The sequence below is a fragment of the Herpailurus yagouaroundi genome, unplaced genomic scaffold (assembly GCF_014898765.1).
Source record: "Herpailurus yagouaroundi ecotype Mexico unplaced genomic scaffold, PumYag 184, whole genome shotgun sequence".
NCBI lineage: Eukaryota > Metazoa > Chordata > Mammalia > Carnivora > Felidae > Herpailurus > Herpailurus yagouaroundi.
This window is the reverse complement of record NW_024412415.1, coordinates 16134710-16152620: the sequence shown is the minus strand read 5'-3', so window position 1 is coordinate 16152620 and position 17911 is coordinate 16134710. Positions and strand designations below refer to the sequence as shown.

The following is a 17911-nucleotide window of genomic DNA, read 5'->3' as shown; positions in this document are numbered from 1 at the left end:
TTTCTTTCTTTCTTTCTTTCTTTCTTTCTTTCTTTCTTTCTTTCTTTCTCTTGAAAGAGAGGGGGAGAGAGAGAAAGAACAAGTGGGGGAAGGGCAGAGAGAGAGAGGGAGAGAGAGAATCCTAAGCAGGCTCTGTGCTGTCAGCACGGAGCCTGGTGGCAGGCTCCATCTCAGATGACCTGAGCCAAAGTTGGTTGTTTAACCGACTGAGCCACCCAGGTACCCCTCTATCTCGAGTTTTCAATCTTTCTCTTCCCACTGTTTTCCCTCCCCTCAGTTTATTCACAGGGCTGTTCCCTCCCACCACAAACACATCTTTTCTTTAAAGATTTCTTATCCATTCACACTTATTTGCTTTGTTTTATTGTAGAATGTCCTGAAGGAAGTTAGACTCACTGTGCTCATTTAATCCTAATGTTTATGTAGATACTTTGACAGAGAAAGTTCAGAGGGTGCCTTCAAGATAACTAATATCTAATGAGCCTTTTCATCATGTGCCCCCATTCCCAACAGTCCAACCAGTAGGTTCTGAGGCTTACAGAGTATATTTGCCCTGCATTCTGTAATGAGTTAGCGGAAAAAGCAGGGATCCAAGGTTAGCCTGTTTGACTCTAAAGGACAAGCTTCCAACCACCACATCCTGCTGCCCCTTAAGCAGGTCAGTGGTCTGTCTATTCCCTTGGAGGCCTCTTGATGAGTTTATTGCATTCAGAACGGGTTGTTTGTCCTGTAGGTTTTTGACCACAATTGAACAGCATACCAAAACCAGATTTATCTTTCTGAGTTACACTAATACTAGCTCAGGAGACTGGTAATATAAAATAAGAATGACAATTGAGAACGTGTAGTATAACTGTCAGGAGGACCAGAATGTTCATTTCAGCATGCATGACTAGTGTACTCTTTCCCTGTAGGCAGACTTCTGTGGGAAAGCAAGTTATTATCAGCAGGTGGCTTGGTGATCATGGAATTGGAGCATAGGGAATTAACTGTAATAACTTGATTGTTGAATGACCTCATATCATTAAAGGGAGTCTCCATTTGAATCCTTTGTTTAAAATGTTGAGTCACCTGCACTCAAGTGTACCCATTTTCACTATAAGTAGAGACCTTGTGGAATCATATTATGGACAGGATGCTCTCCTTTGCATACAGCTGTTGAAGTAGCATTCCTAACTTGGATGTCTTGTTATTGCCCTCAGTCTCAAGGTGTTTGAAACCAACTCTTTATTTTCCCTGAACAAACTAGAGTCTTCTTTGGACTTTGTTATTTTTCCATTAGAAGAGTTATTTTCTGTAACCAAGATTCAAAACCTGAACTGGAAATGTAAAAAAAAAAAAAAATCCTTTATGCAAGTATAACTTCCAATGTTTTCAAAAAAAAGAGTAGTCATTGCCTTTGAAAATGAATTAATATACATAAAAACCCTTAGCTATTACTTAGCTGTTAGCTACTCCTTCCTCTGTCTTTCTCTTTTCCCATCTCTCTTTTTTGTAACCCCCTCCCCCCCATCACTTTCACACAAGGAAACCACCATTTTAATTACTTGCATAAGATGAAACCAAGAATTAAATAAGACCTACCAGCAGCTTTCGTTTTTCCATTTCCTCTATTTTGGGGTGACATCAAAAGCAAGGAATGTATGCATGTAAATGAATACTATTTGCTTCAGTACTTGGAAATGGTTGAATTTCAGAATCCTGAGTTCCTACTTCTAGAGCTAGATTTCACGTTAGCAAACCTTTTCTCCCACCTGATTGGTTTATTTCCTTAGACCTTAATTGCTCCAAAAGTTCAACAAAAGATGACTTTCTTTCCTCTGACATCTTTTAGAACTGGAGTGTCAGCTGGGTATTTTGTTGAGTTAATAAATGTCCAAGAATGACAGTACTAAATTTCACTTCCTGAAAGTTAAACTAGCATCTAGTGTATTAGTGTGAATCCTCCATTAAGTGTGCCTGGAATTGGTGCTGTTAGAAGGAAAATATTGGATTGGAGGCAATATGGGCCTGAAGGTCAGTTCTTAACTTTTCATTATAACTTTATGTCTTAGGGAGTGAGAACACTTGAAGAAGGTCATTAATAAGAAATAACTTTCACAAATCGTATGGAAATATTAATTCATACAATAGTGATCATATTATCATTGTGGATGAATTATTCAGTAGAGAATATTTTCTACGAGAGCCAAAACAGCTAAAATTTACAAAATAAATTTATTCAGTACCTTTAAAATAAAAGGTTTTGAAGACACTTTGGAAGGTGATATTAGAGAAATTAAAAATGAAATAGCTGCCATTTGCAACTATGTGGATAGAACTAGAGGGTATTATGCTAAGTGAAATTAGTCAGAGAAAGACAAATATTGTATGACTTCGCTCAAGTGAGGACTTTAAGACACAGAACAGATGAACACAAGGGAAGTGAAGCAAAAATGATATAAAAACAGGGAGGGGGACAAAACATAAGAGACTCAAATATGGAGAACAAACAGAGGGTTACTAGAGGGGTTGTGGGAGGGTAGATGGGCTAAATAGGTAAGGTGCATCAAGGAATCTACCCCCAAAATCATTGTTGCACTATCTGCTAACTAACTTGGATGTAAATTAAAAAAATAATAATAAAAAAATAAAGTAACGGAATAAAAACAAAATCAAACAAAAAAAAATGAAATAGCTGTATGGCTTAGAGGTAGTTTTAGGAAGAATATGGTATTGCTTTATGTTTGCTTGATTAGGAGCTTTTAAAATGAGAAGTACTTACAGAAGGATCTAAAAGAAGAGAGGGGAGGGGTGATATCACATATATATATATTTTTAGTTACCTTTATATTATATATTCATCTTTTGAAATGGGTATCTGTTAGTATTAATCCCTCAAAGCACTGTAGCAAATCATTAAGAAGAAAAAATAAGCTGGCCAGTGGCCAGTACTCTTATTAACTTCCTGAGAGATTGAATTTCTTTCTTCTGCTTGCATTCTAATTGCCACCTGTCAGGGTGTAGAGTCCCTTTTGCCATCTTGCTTAAAGAATCATTATTCCTTTCACCTGCTCCAGGGACTCTGAGCCCATGAAAACACAACACATTTGACATAGTCCCCAGAGAGAATTTTAAAGCCCTAACAAGTTAGCTTAGAACTTGCAGATGAGCCTTAACCATCTGGCCAGATGGGGCCACCAGATCCAGATATCATTGTCACAGAATCCATGAGTTCAAGACATGAGCTGAGATCAAGACTCAGACACTTAACTCACTGAGCTATCCAGGCACCCCTGTTGTGACTATTTTTTAGAACAAAGATATTCATTCTTCAATGAAAACCCACTTTTTCATTCTTCAGTGAAAACCTATTATTTCTTGTAGGAAGGCCCTACCTCAAAACATCCTTTCAGTGCCTTTCTTTCTTTCTTTCTTTCTTTCTTTCTTTCTTTCTTTCTTTCTTTCTTCTTTCTTTCTCTCTCTCTCTTTCAAGTGCTTCCTTTTGTTCTCTTCCCTAAGCTTTGCTAATTTCTCTTCTTTCTTGTGTTCTTCAGTTTGCCTGCAACACTATTCCTATTGCTAAGCAAATATTGTTCATCCTTTGACAATTTTCCTAGGCTGGAGATGGGGGTATAAAAGAGGATGGGGTCTGGCCAGAAAGAAGAAGTTGATGACAAGAAAGGCATGGTGGTCCCCAGCTTGGGAAGGTCTAAGACATTCTAGAACATGGGGCTGGGTCCTGGGAAGGGATAGTTGCTAAAAGGGAAGTGTCTTTACACTTATTGTGGTGAACATTGAGTAATGTATAGAATTGTGAAATCAATATGTGGTATACTTGAAACTAATATAACATTGTATGTTAATTATACTTGAATAAAAAAATTAGACAAGGGAAGCGCCTTCTTGTGTCTGAAAGCCCTTGGTCCATTCCTAATAGAAATTGAAGACATCATTCATTCTTTCATTTATCAAATATTTATTAAGCATTACTATATGCCAGTCAAACATTAGAGGTTAGAAATAGAACTGTGGACCTGACTGATGAAGTCCCTGCCCTACTGGAGTTTGTGGACTGAGGATATAGCCAATATAATGTAATAGGAGATTATGTTCTAGAGTGATAGGGGCTCTGAAATGGGAACTTTTAGATTACATGAGAGCACATAGTGGTGCTTCTATCTCTGATTTGGGGGATCAGAGAGGCCTCATAGAGGAAGTGATGTATGAATTGATATTGGAAATATAAGTAGGAGTTAGTCTGGTTAAGAGATTGGATGGAGTTAGGTGGCTATAGGCAAAGGGAAGAGCATGTGCTGGGCTCCTAGCTGGAAATAAGCTGAACTGGGTATTTCTGGAGTATAAACATGAGGGGATGCAAGGAGGAGAGGGGGCTATGAGGAGAAATCAGGCTAGAAAAATGAACAGGGACATCCAAGGATGTGGAACATCCAAGGAGTCATGTTAGAATTTGGCCTTTCTTTTCTTTTTTTTAATGTGTATTTATTTTGAGAGAGAAAGAGCGAGCACACAAGTGAGCATGTGCACACGAGTGAGTGGGGGAGGGGCAGAGATAGAGGGAGAGAAAGAATCCCAAGCAGGGTCTGCACTGTCAGCATGGAGCCCTATGTGGTACTCTATCACATGAACTGTGAGATCATTTCCTGAGCCGAAACCAAGAGTCAGATGCTTAACCCACTGAGCCACCCAGGCTCCCCTTGGTCTTTTTTTTTTCCGCTAAGGCCATCGGGAAGTGATTGGGGGTTTTTGTCAGCGCTGTCACAGATGTCATTTATCTTTTATATCAATGATTGTGCTTCCTTGTGGACCCTGGCCTGTAGGTGGCTAAGGCTGGAGCAGGGAAACCTGTTCTGAGCAATGCAGGGAAAAGCAATCACTGGTCAGCAGGCTTTCCTAGAGGCAACCAGATGCCTGAGGCTGTGGTGGGGTACATGGCAAGGAGGCAGCAGAGGGCTCATCTAGGGCAGCACAGTTGGTAGAAGGTATGGGGGGAGAAACAGAAGAGTTAGTGATTTACATTTAATATTTAAGGACTTATCCCTACTAGCAGCACCTGGCAGCAGTTGCCCTATTTTCTTAGTAGATTCATCATTTTAATATCTAGTCCCTAGAAAAGCAGTAGGTCTCACAAAATGCCAGTAGTACTATTTGTCAGGCACATTCAGGACTAGGTGTGCCCTCAGCAGGCTGCTGCTTTTCCTGGAGGGGGCAGATGGGAACTTGTGGATCTGGGGGCATGACAGGAAGAAATATTGATGGTTTCAGTCTTTTTAGACTCTGAGAGATATGTATTAGAGCAATAGGCATTGATGAATTTTTTCTGCATCCCCCTGTCTTGTAACTGCTAAGCCATAAGCGTTATTGTTCCTCTCCTCTGATCTCTATATGACTGACCAACTTCTTCATGTGTGTTTATTGCATCCTGCCACACTACTTCTTTGAGCTGGAATCAAGGAAGTTGTTTCTCTTTGAAACCGAAAGAACATGTATTCAGCACCTCTGCCTACCCGGTCATGTCTTTGAAATGTTTCCTGGGTTCATTTTCATTTCCACAGTCTATTGGGTTCTAAATGTTTGAAATCCTTTTTTTGCCCCTTTATATATTCATTCTAAATATTTAATAGAGTTTGCCATATGAAGGAAATTAGAACACATGTAGGGAAAAATTGAAAGATGATAACGACATTATTCTGGCTTTTTTTGGGTAACTACCTGGGGAAGACTATGCACAGAATAAATTGAGGAACATTTTTGAGTTGCATTTTGTTTCCCTTGAGCCTGGCCAATAATTTAGGTTCCTATGTAGCTCCCACAATTTAGCAGTGATTCCCAGTGCTAGCTGTGGGAAGGAGTCATCTAATGACATTTGAATAAAAAGTAGATGCTGTAGCTTTACCCCTGTTATGTTCTGATTCATAGAGTTTGAGATAAATTAGAAAATTTGGCTTAATTTTAATGCCCAATTGAATGGCACATTTGGGCTTACCTTATGTTGTTTCATATAGTGTCTATGATACGAATAGATTATTTTTGTGTAGAATTATTATCTACATAAGATAAATGGAATCTGTTATTTGCGATTTTGTCAGTGATTCCTAGTCATCTATATTTGACAAGGAAGAAAGTTAAAAGGTGTAAACTTATGGTTAATGGGCATTTTTACAAATACTAATGTTGTGTACTTTTCTTGTTTTCTACATAGATCAACTGTTGAACCCTGGTGAAAAATAATCAGCTGCAATAATGTTCTGCAGTAAAAAGAAATCACTTGGTAAGTGTTGAGCTCTTCAGATGACACAAAGTGAATCTGACTTTTAATTTTAATTTTATTATTTTACTTTTTAAACTCCTTTCATTTTGTTTTGTAGAGGTGTAATTTATGTACAAAAATAGCCAAATCTTAAGTATTCAGTTTGATGAGTTTTGACAATTGTGTGTACACCTGTCTGTACTACCCTAAAACTAGATACAGAAAATTTCTATCACCCCAGAAAGTTCCCTTGTGTTCTTAAAAAAATATTTATTTATTTATTTTAAAGTTTATTTATTCATTTTGAGACAGAGTGATAGAGTGAGTGGGGGAGGGGCAGAAAGAGAGGGCTGGAGAGAGATTCCCCCGCAGGCTTCATACTGTCAGCCAGTGCAGAGCCCGATGCGAGGCTCGAAACCAAGAACCATGAGATCATGTCTTGAGCCAAACTCAAGAGCTGGATGCTTAACTGACTGAGTCACCCAGGTGCCCCCAAATTATTTATTGATTGATTGATTAAAAAATTTTTTAAAAATGTTTATTTATTATTGAGAGACAGAGAGAGACAGAGCATGAATGTGGGAGGGGCAGAGAGAGGAGGAGACACAGAATCCGAAGCAGGCTCCAGGCTCTGAGCTGTCAGCACAGAGCCCAATGCTGGGCTCAAACTCACAAACTGCGAGATCATGACCTGAGCCGAAGTTAGATGCTCAATCAACTGAGCCCCCCAGGTACCCCCCAAATTATTTATTTTTAACTGAAATATAGTTGGCATACAATATTATATTAGTTTCAGGTGTACAGCATAGTGATTTGACATTTATATATATTACAAAATATTCATTGTGGTAAGTGTAATTACCATCTGTCACCGTGCAAAATTATTATGGTATTATTTACCATTTTCCCTATGTAACAATTCATATTTCTGTGACTTATTTTATAATTGGAAGTTTGTACTTTTTAACTCTCCTTTCCCTCTGGGGACCACCAGTTCTCTGTATTTATGAGTCTGTTTCTATTTTTCTTTGTTTGTTCATCTGTTTTTTTTGATTCCACATATAAGTAAAATCATACGGTTTTGTCTTCCTCTGTCTGATGTATTTCAGTAAACTTAATACCATCTAGGTCCATTCGTGTTGTCCCAAATGGCAAGATTTCATTCTTTCTAATGACTGAGTAGTATTCCAGTGTGTGTGTGTGTGTGTGTGTGTGTGTGTGTGTGTGTGTGTGTAGCATATCTTTATTCATCTGTTGGTAGGCACTGGGTTGCTTCCATCTTTGCTATTGTAAATAATGCTGCAGTAAACATAGGAGTGCATATGTCTTTTTGAATGAGAGTTTTTGTTTTTTGGGGGTAAATAACCAGAGGTGGAATTGGTGGATGGTATGGTACTTCTATTTTTTTTTTTTAATGTTTATTTTTTAGAGAGAGAGAGCATGAGTGGGGGGGTGGTGTGCAGAGAGAAATCCAAAGTGGGCTCCGCGCTGATGCAGAGAGCCCAATGCAGAGCTCAAACCCATGAACTGTGAAATCATGATCTGAGCCAAAGTCAGATGCTCAACCAACTGAGCCATCCAGGCACCCTGGTATTTCTATTTTTAATCTTTTGAGGAAACTCTATATTGTTTTTCATAGTGGTTGTACCAATTGACCTTTCCACAAATAGTACACGAGGGTTCCCTGTTCTCCACATCCTCACCACCACTTCTTATTTCTTGTCTGTTTGATTCTACTATTCTGACAGATGTGAAGTGCTATCTAATTGTGGTTTTGATTTGCATTTCCCTGATGCTTAGTGATATTGAGCATCTTTTCATGTGTCTGTTGGCCATCTGTATGTCTTTAGAAAAATGTCTGTTCAAGTCCTCTTCCCATTTTTACTTGGAATTTTTTTATCTCAAGTTGTATGAATTATTTAAATATTTTGGATGTTAACCCCTTACCAGATATATCATTGACAGATATCTTCTCCCACTCAGTAGGTTGCCTTTTTGTTTTGTTGATGGTTTTCTTCACTGTGCAAAAGCCTTTAGTTTGATATAGTCCCAATTGTTTATTGTCAGCTGCAAATAGTGACAATTTTACTTCTTCTTTACCAGTTTGAGTGCCTTTAATTTCTTTTTCTTATTTGATTGCTGTGGCTAGGACTTCCAGTACTGTGTTGAATAAAAGTGGCAAGATTGGACATCCTTGTCTTGCTCCTGGTCTTAGAGGAAACATTTTTAGCTTTTCACCACTGAGGATGATGTTAGCTGTGGGTTTGTCGTACATGGCCCTTATTACGTTGAGATATGTGCCCTCTATATCCACTTTGCTGAAGTTTTTTTTTTTTATCATGAATGTTAAATTTTGTTGAATGCTCTTTCTGTAACTGTTGAGATGATCATTTGATTTTATCCTTCATTTTTGTTGATGTGGTGTATCACACTGATTGATTTGTGGCTACTGAATCATCCTTGCATCCCTAGAAAATCTTCTAACAACAAGGACATTCTTGTCTACAAGATTGTCACAACACCCAAAAAGTATAACTTTAGTTAATGACATAGATTCTCTTTTTCAATTTCTCCATTTGTCCCTAAAACATACTATCTTTCAGAGCTGGTTTTTATTTTTGGTATAGTATCTAATGGATGTTCACACATTGTGTTTGGCTTTTAGTCCCTTTGTTTTCTTCTAAATTTAGAACAGTTTTTCATTGTATAGAATTTTGGAAAAGTCCAGTCCAACTCCTAAACATATTTGGATTGTACATTTTTGGCACAAATACCATATAGATAATTTGTTTTTTAGTGGACAACTAGTGTTTTTTATGAGTAATGCAACTTTCTGATCTTCCTCACATAGAATTTCATTTTATCGACCAATAGTCATTTCTGTATAATGAGGCTAAATGTTTTGGCCACACATCTGGGTCTGTATCTTCTCTGGCGCAGATTTTTGGAGAAAGCTGACACCATCCTTTGCATCATCATGATTGGGAATGATGCATCTTTGGGTTATATCAGTTCGTATAGATTTGGTCATAGGTTGGAGAGCTATTATAACCTAAAGTATTCATTTGCTATGTAGTCAGTTAAGAAACATTTTTTGAGCCCCTATAATAGGCTAGGAAGTGCCACTCTTTCTTGACTTTAAGTAGGTTTTTTACAATTCAGTAAAATACATGTATCTTTACACAGTTGTTTACAGTAGCAATGATAACTTAAGAATTGTTAAACATTACTACAAGTAGTAAATTTGCCAGAGGATCACAGACTAGAGACCTTCTAATCAGCCCGGGGTGGTCAGGGGAAAAAAATCATACAGAAGTTGTATTTTACCTCATTGATATATTTAATTTCTGCAACATTTAGTAAAAATGTATTTGCATTTATGTAAATTTTCACAACATCATCAGGAAGCTTGGGCCATTGGTGATGTATATGAAAATATAACAAGCCCAAACATGGTATTGTGGGGAAACAAAAATTTTGTCACGTTTGCTTTATTGTTTATTATCATATTCATATAAATCTCATATTCTTTAAGATGTAAAGAATTCCAGCTAATTGAGTCTATTTTCTGTTCTTTTTTTCCTTTTTTTTCGTGTTTGTTTATTTTTGAGAGAGAGAGAGAGAGTGTGACTGGGGAAGGGGTAGAGAGAGAGAGATAGGGAGACATAGAATCTGAAGATCTGAAGCAGGGTCCAGGGTCTGAGCTGTCAGCACAGAGCCTGATGCAGGGCTCTAACTCAGAGACTGTGAGATCACAACCCAAGCTGAAGTCGGATGCTTAAGCGACTGAGCTACCCAGGTGCCCCTATTTTCTGTTCTTTTTAAAAATTTTAATTCCAGTATAGTTAACGTATAGTTTTATATTTGTTTCACATATACAGTATAGTGATTCAACAATTGGATACATTACTCAGTGCTCATCCTAAGTGTACTCTTTATCTCCTTCGTCTGTTTCACCCATTCTTCCCCCCTCCCCTCAGGTAACCTTCAGTTCTGTCTAGTTAAAGTCTGTTTTTGGTTTGTCTTTTTCTTTGTTCATTTAAATTTGTTTCTTAAATTCCACATATGAGTGAAATTACCAGGTGTTTATCTTTCTCTGGTTTATTTTACTTAGGATTATACTTTCTGGTTCTACCCATGTCACTGCAAATGGCAGGATACCATTTTTTTTTTTTTATGGCTGAATAATATTCACACACACACACACACACACACACACACACACACACACACACCATTTCTTCTTTATCCATTCATCTACCAAAGAACACTTGGGCTGCTTCCATAATTTGGCTATTGTAAATATTGCTGCAATAAACAAAGGGGTGCATATATCCCTTCAAATTAGTGTTTTTGTATTTTTAGTTAAATACCCAATAGTGCAGTTACTGGGTCATAGGGTAATTCTATTTTTAATATTTTGAAGAACCTCCATATTGTTTTCCTCAGTGGCTACACAAGTTTGCATTCCCACCAAACCCACATGAGGTTTCCTTTTCTCCACACTTGTTGTTTCTTGTGTTTTTGATGTTAGTCATTCTGACAGGTGTGAGGCGCTATCTAATTGTGGTTTTGATTTGGATTTCCCTGATGATGAGTGATGTTGAGCATCTTTTCATGTGTCTGTTGGCCTTCTGTATGTCTTCTTTGGAGAAATGTCTGTTCATGTCTTCTGACCATTTTTTAATTGGATTATTTTCATGTTGAGTTGCATAAATTCTTTATATATTTTGGATACTAACCCTTTATCAGATATGTCATTTGCAAATCTCTTCCTCCATTCAGTTGGTTGTCACTTAGTTTTGTTGATTGTTTCCTTTGCTGTGCAGAAGGTTTTTATTTTGATGTAGTCCCAATAGTTAATTTTTGCTTTTGTCTCCCTTGCTTCAGGAGACATATCTAGAAAAATATTGCTACAGCTAATATCCAGGAAATTACTGCCTGTGCTCTCTTCTTGGATTTTTATGGTTTCAGGCCTCACATTTAGGTCCTTGCTCCATTTTGAGTTTATTTTGTGTATGGTGTGAGAAAGCGGTTCCAGTTTCTTTTTTTTTGCATGTAGTGTCCGGTTTTCCTAACACCATTTATCGAACAGACTTTTTGCCATTTATATTCTTGCCTCCTTTGTTGAAAATTGATTGACCATATAATTGTGGGTTTATTTCTGGGTTTTCTATTCTGTTCCATTGATCTATGTGTCTATGTTTTTTTAAATAAAGTTTATTTGTTTGAGAGAGACAGAGAGAGTGCAAATGGGGGAGGGGCAGACAGAGAGGGAGAATCCGAAGCAGGCTCTGCACTGTCGGAGCAGAACAAGAAATGGGGCTTGAACTCCTGAAACTGTGAGATCATGACCTGAGCCAAAATCAATAGTTAGATGCTTAACTGACCGAGCCACTCTATGTGTGTATTTTTTGTGCCAGTACCATACTGTTTTGAGTATTATAGCCTTGTGGTATATATTGAAATCTGGGATTGTGATGCCTCCAGTTTTTTTCTTTTTCAAGATTGCTTTGGCCACTTAGGGACATTCCATACAAATTTTAGGATTGGGTGTTCTAGTTCGGGGAAAAATGCTGTTGGTATTTTGATAGAAATTGTATTAAATGTATAGATTTCTTTGGGTGCTATGGACATTTTAACAATATTTTTTCCTCCAAAACATGAGCTTAGAAATTTTTTTCATTTGTTTGTGTTGTCTTTAATTTCTTTCATCAACTTTTTATAGTTTTCAGAGTACAGATCTTTCACCTCCTTGCTTAAGTTTATTCTTAGGTATTTTATTGTATTTGGTGCAATTATAAATGGGACTGTTTTCTTAATTTTTCTATATGCTACTTCATTTGTAGTGTATGGAAATGCTACAGATTTCTGCATGTTGATTTTGTATCCTACAATTTTACTGAATTCATTTATTTATGAATTCTAATAGTTCTTTCTGGTAGTTTTTTGGTAGAGTCTTTAAAGGTTTTCTACATACAGTATCATGTCATCTACAAATTGTGGAAGTTTTACTTCTTTACCAATTTGGATAGTTTTGTTTCATGTCTTACTGTTGTGACTAGGACTTGTAGTACTATGTTGAATAAAAGTGGAGACAGTGGACCTCCTTGTCTTCTTCCTGATCTTGGACAAAAGCTCTCAGTTTTTCACCGTCAAGTATGATGTTAGCTGTGGGTTTTTATTACATTGAGGTATGTTTCCTCTAAACCTAACTTGTTGAGAGGTTTTTTATTTTATTTATTAATCATGAATGGATGCTATACTTTGTCAAATGCTTTTTCTGCATCTATTATAATGATTGTATAATGATTGTTTCTATCCTTTCTTTTACTAATGTGATGTATCACAGTGATTGCTTTGTGGATATTGAACCACCTTTGCATTCTGGGAATAAATCTACTTTATCATGGTGTACAATTTTTCAAATGTATTGTTAAATTTGGTTTGCTAGTATTTTGTTCAGGATTTTTGCATCTATGTTCATCAGAGATATTGGCTTGTAGTTCTCTTTTTTTGTGGTGTCTTTATCTGGTTTTGGTATCAGGGTAATGCTGGCCTCATAGAATGAATTTGGAAACTTTCCTTCCTCTTCTATTTTATGGAATAGTTTGAGAAGAACAGTTACTAACTCCTCTTTAAATGTTAGATAGAATTCACCTGTGAAACTGTCTGATCCTAGACTTTTGTTTTTTGGGAGTTTTTTGACAACTGATTCAATTTTCATATTGGTAATTGGTCTATTCAAATTTTCTGTTTCTTCCTGATTCAGTTTCGGGAGGTTATATGTTTCTAGGAATGTATCCATTTCTTCTAAGTTGTCTAATTTGTTGGACTCTAATTTTTTCATAATATTCTCTGATAATCTTTTGTATTTCTGTGGTGTCAGTTTTATCGATCTTTTCGAAGAACCAACTCCTGGTTTTGATGTGTTCTATTGGTTTTTTTTTTAGTTTCTATTTTGTTTTTCTTCTTTAATCTTTACTATTTCTTTCTTTCTACTTTCTATTTCTAGCTCCTTTAGGTGTGAGGTTAGGTTGTTTAGTTGAGATTTCTTGCTCCTTAAGCAGACCTGTATTGCTGTAAGCATCCCTCTGAGAACAGATTTGCTGCATCCCAAAGATTTTGGACCATTGTGTTTTCATTTACATTTGTTTCCCTGTATTTTTTGATACCCTCTTTGATTGTTGACTCGTTCATTGTTCAGTAGCATGTTATTTACCTTCAGGTATTCTCTAATCAGATTTTTTTTTTTCTGGTTAAGTTCTAGTTTCATAGTGTTGTGGTTGGAAAAGATGCATGGTTTGATTGCAATCTTTTTGAATTTCTTGAATCTTTTTTTAAAAAAATAAACGTTTATTCATTTTTGAGAGAGTGAGAATGAGAGCAGGGAAGGAACAGAGATGGGAGGTGGGGGCAGAGGTTCTGAAGTGGGCTCTGCTCTGGCAGCAGCAAACCTGATGCAGGGCTTGAACTCGCGAACCATGAGATCATGACCTGAGCTGAAGTTGGATGCTCAACTGACTTAGCCACCCAGGTGCCCTGAGTCTTGATTTGTGCCTAATATGTGATCTATCTGGAGAATGTTCTATGTGGACTTGACAAGAATGTATATTCTACTGTTTTAGAATGGAATGTTCTGAATATATGTTAGATACATGTGGTCCAGTGTATCATTCAAAGCCATTCTTTCCTTGTTGATTTTCTGCTTGCATCATCTGTCCATTGGTGTAAGTGGGGTGTTAAAATCCCCTAATATTGCTGTATTACTGTTGATTACTTCCTTTATGTTTGTTATTAGCTGCTTTATGTATTTGGGTACACCTGTGTCAGGTACATAAATATTTACAATTGTTATATCTTCTTGTTGGATTGTTTTATGATTGTATAGTGTCCTCCTTTGTCTCTTATTACAGTCTTTGTTTTAAAGTTTATTTTGTCTGATATAAGTATTGCTACCTCTGCTTTCTTTTCACTTTCATCTGCATGATAAATGCTTCTCCATTCCTTCACTTTGAATCTACAGGTGCCTTTAGGTCTGAAATGAGTCTCTTGTAGGTGGCATATAGATGGGGCTTGCTTTTTTTTTTTTTTTAAATCCATTCTGTCATCCTGTTTCTTTTGATTAGAACATTTAGTCTACCTAAATTCAAAGTAGTCATTGATATGTATGTGCTTATTTGCCATTTTGTTAGTATGGTGGTTTTTGTAGTTTTTCTCTGTTCCTTTCTTGTCTTATTGTCTTCTCTCATGGTTTACTAGCTTTCTTTAGTGATACACTTGGATTCCTTTCTCTTATTGTTTGCATATATATTATCAGTATTTTATTTGTGGTTACTATTAGGTTATATGTGACATTTTAGGCATATAGTGGTCTATATTAAGTTGATGTTCACTTCAGTTTGAACCCATTCGTTAGTGTTCTCCCTCCCCAGGCTCAGGTATATGGTGTTATACTTTATATCCTTTTATTTTGTGATCTCTTGACTGATTTTTAAAAATACACCTATTTTTTATTTCTTTTGGGCTTCCTACTTTTCTTATTCATACTTATGGTTTTTCCTTTCCACTCAAGCAAAGGGCTGGTTTAGTGGTAATGAACTCCTTTAATTTTTGTTTGTCTGAGAAACTCTTTATCTCTCCTTCTATTCTGAATGATAGCCTTGTTGGATAGAGTATTTTTAGCTGCAGTTTTTTCTTCCATCACTTTGAATATATCATTTCACTCCCTTCTGGCCTGCAAAGTTACTGCCAGAAAATCATCTGATAGCCTTATGGGGTTTCCCTTGTATGTAATTTTACTTTTCTCTTGCTGCTTTTCAAATTTTTTCATTGTCACTACTTGTTGCTATTTTAATTTCTATGTGTTTTGGTGTGCATCTTCTTGGGTCAATTTTTGTTGGTGGCTCTCTGTGCTTCCTGCATCTGGAATTCTGTTTCCTCCCCAAGATTTGAGAACTTTCCAGGTATTATTTCTTGAAATGAATTTTCTGCCCCCTTGCCTCTTTTCTCCTTCTGGGGTCCCTATAATGCAAATGTTATTATGCTTGATGGTGTTGCTGAGTTCCCTAAGTCTATTTTCATTTTTTTTAAAGTTATTTTTCTTCTTGGGGGCACCTAGGTGGCTAGCTGTTTGAGCATCTGACTCTTGATTTCAGCTCAGGTTATGATTCCAGGGTTGTGGGATTGAGACCTGTGTTGGGCTCCATGCTGAGCATGGAAACTGCTTAAGATTCTCTCTCTCTCCCTCTATCCTTCTCCCTCACTTGTGCTCTCTCTCTAAAATAAAGAAAAATGAATTTTTCTCTCTCCTATTCAGCTGGATTATTTTCCATTACTCTGTCTTCCAGGTCATGATCCAGTCTTCTGTTTCCTGTAGTCTACTGTTCATTCCCCATTTAGTGTATTTTTGGTTTCATTTAGTGTATTTTTAATTTCAGTTATTGAGTTCTGTATCTCTGGTTCCTTTTAATGTTCTTTATCTCTTTGTTGGAGGTCTCACTGAGGTCTTTCAGTCTTTCTTGGGTCCAGTGAGTATCTTTCTGACCACTACATTAAATTCTCTATCAGGCATTTTACTTACCTTCATTTTGTTTAGGTCTCTTGCTGTGATTCTGTCCTCTTGTTTCATTTGGAGCATATCCTCTATCTCCTCATTTTGTGTAATTGTGTCTGTTTCTGTGTGTTTCTATGTGTAGAGGCATCATGAAGAAGAGGTCTTGTAGTGCCCTGCAATGCAGTGTCCCTTCTTCACCAGCAGCTGGTGCTTCAGAGGTATCTCCTATGTGTGTTGTGTGCACCATGCTGTTGTAGCCTAGCTACATTTGCTTCCATTCCGGTTGTCTGCAATGGCCGTCTTTGCCTGTTGTGGGCAGGGTTTGGTCACTGTGTTGTTAGTGGGCCAGTCTGGGGCTGCCTTGGGCTTGAGTCAGGTCAGGCATTTTCTACAGATACAGTAGCACTGAACTGCAGGGTGCTTTTCCTGTGTTGTCCCCTTAGAAGCTTTTGTTGGTAGACAGGGCCTGCAGTCAGACCTGATGTCTTTCCCCAGCCCACTGCTAGGGCCACGGTTGGATGGGGGTGTGTGGTTATCTTCCCCTCTCCCTGGGGCAGGAGTCCCTTTGGAGTGGTGCGGGCCGCTGTTGGGGATGCTTGCATACTGCCAGGTTTGTGGCACCATTTTGGGTAGGCTCTGGTCAAGGGCATATTGGAGGGGGTGGATCCACATAAGTACTGGGGGCGGGCACTGGTGTTAACAAAGTTTGTGCCTGGGTCGTGTTTGAGAGAGAACCTGAAAGTGAGGTCTGGACCCTGGAGAATGCTGGGGAAGGGCACAGCTATTAGCAAGCTAGATAGCCAGTGTTGGTGCTGTGCTGGTTCCTGTAGGTCTCTGTCTAGACTGAGGGGCAGGGGAGGGAAATGGTGCCCACTGTCTTCTTTATTCCTTGAGGCATCTCCCAAGGACCCCTGTTTCTCCAGTATAATCTCTGAGATTATAAATAAGTAGCCCTCCTGTAAACTCCAGGCGTTTTTCAAACAGGTGCTTCTGTGCTTCATGCATGTCCTCGGGAATGTTTGTTGCGCTGTTTTAGGGTAGGGACTCAGTTCCATATTGTCCTCCCTCCTGACTCTCCCAGAGTAGAACAGGCTGACTTTTCAAGTTCCAGGTGTTGAATTCTGATGGTTAAAATAACTTGCAAAATTATACCCCTCTGGTTTTCATTGCCAAATGTTATGGGGATTCTCTGGGCCTGGGGTGCCCGTTGTGAGGGTCTGTTCCATTCCAATCTCAGCACCTGTGGAGTCACTCCTTCCATGGAAAGGCCCATGGGTCTGTTGAGATCCTGACTGTGTCTCCCCACTTCTACCCTCTTTGATGTGTCCTCTTTATATTTAGCTGTGGAGTTTGTTGTGCCACACTTGTGGTGGTTTCTGGGTTATTTAAACTGATGTGGCTGTTATCTAGTTTGTATCCCTGAGACAAGATGAGCTTAGGGTTCTCCTGAACCATCTTCCCTGGAAGTTCTCTGTTCTTGATAATTCACCCTTTCCATATAGCTTATATGGGAGGCCCAAGACAAATCATTTTAAAGCCTATGAAGAGCATTATTCTTGTGTAAAATTCTTAATTGAGATTTCATGTAGTTTGGTAACATAGGAAGGAAAAGAAGTAGGTAATAAAGGCTTTCTTTAACCTAGCTAAAGCTTTTCTTGTTTCCAAAGAACCAAGGAGGTTGTGGAGCCAGCATGCATTAGTCCACAGGGAAGCCCTTGCTCAGTATGTTTATGGGGTGTGACAGGTCACATTCTTTCTTTCTTTTTTTTTAAATTTTTTTTTTAACGTTTATTTATTTTTGAGACAGACACAGAGCATGAACGGGGGAGGGTCAGAGAGAGAGAGGGAGACACAGAATCGGAAACAGGCTCCAAGCTCTGAGCTGTCAGCACAGAGCCCGACGCGGGGCTTGAACTCACCAACCGTGAGATCATAACCTGAGCCGAAGTCGGACGCTTAACCGACTGAGCCACCCAGGCGCCCCCACGTTATTTCTTTCATTGACATTTTGTTGGCCCATTCCTCCACAAAATATTAAAAACTGTAGTTTACAATTGTGTGTATAAAGACAAGTATAATGTATTACTGCTATATTCATTTTTTTC

The 17911-nt window shown here is 38.0% G+C and overlaps 1 protein-coding gene across 5 annotated transcripts in view; it reads left to right on the top strand.

Moving 5' to 3' along the window:
• The window catches only part of ATP8B4 (ATPase phospholipid transporting 8B4 (putative)), a 257973-nt gene that overhangs the window by 14062 nt on the left and 226000 nt on the right, over window positions 1-17911 (top strand). For all 5 annotated transcript variants that reach the window (XM_040492661.1, XM_040492662.1, XM_040492659.1 and 2 more), the window contains exon 2: window positions 6203-6271. In XM_040492661.1, the coding sequence (XP_040348595.1) occupies window positions 6244-6271 (28 nt within the window). In that variant the 5' untranslated portion in view covers window positions 6203-6243. The remainder of the gene's footprint in view (window positions 1-6202; window positions 6272-17911) is intronic.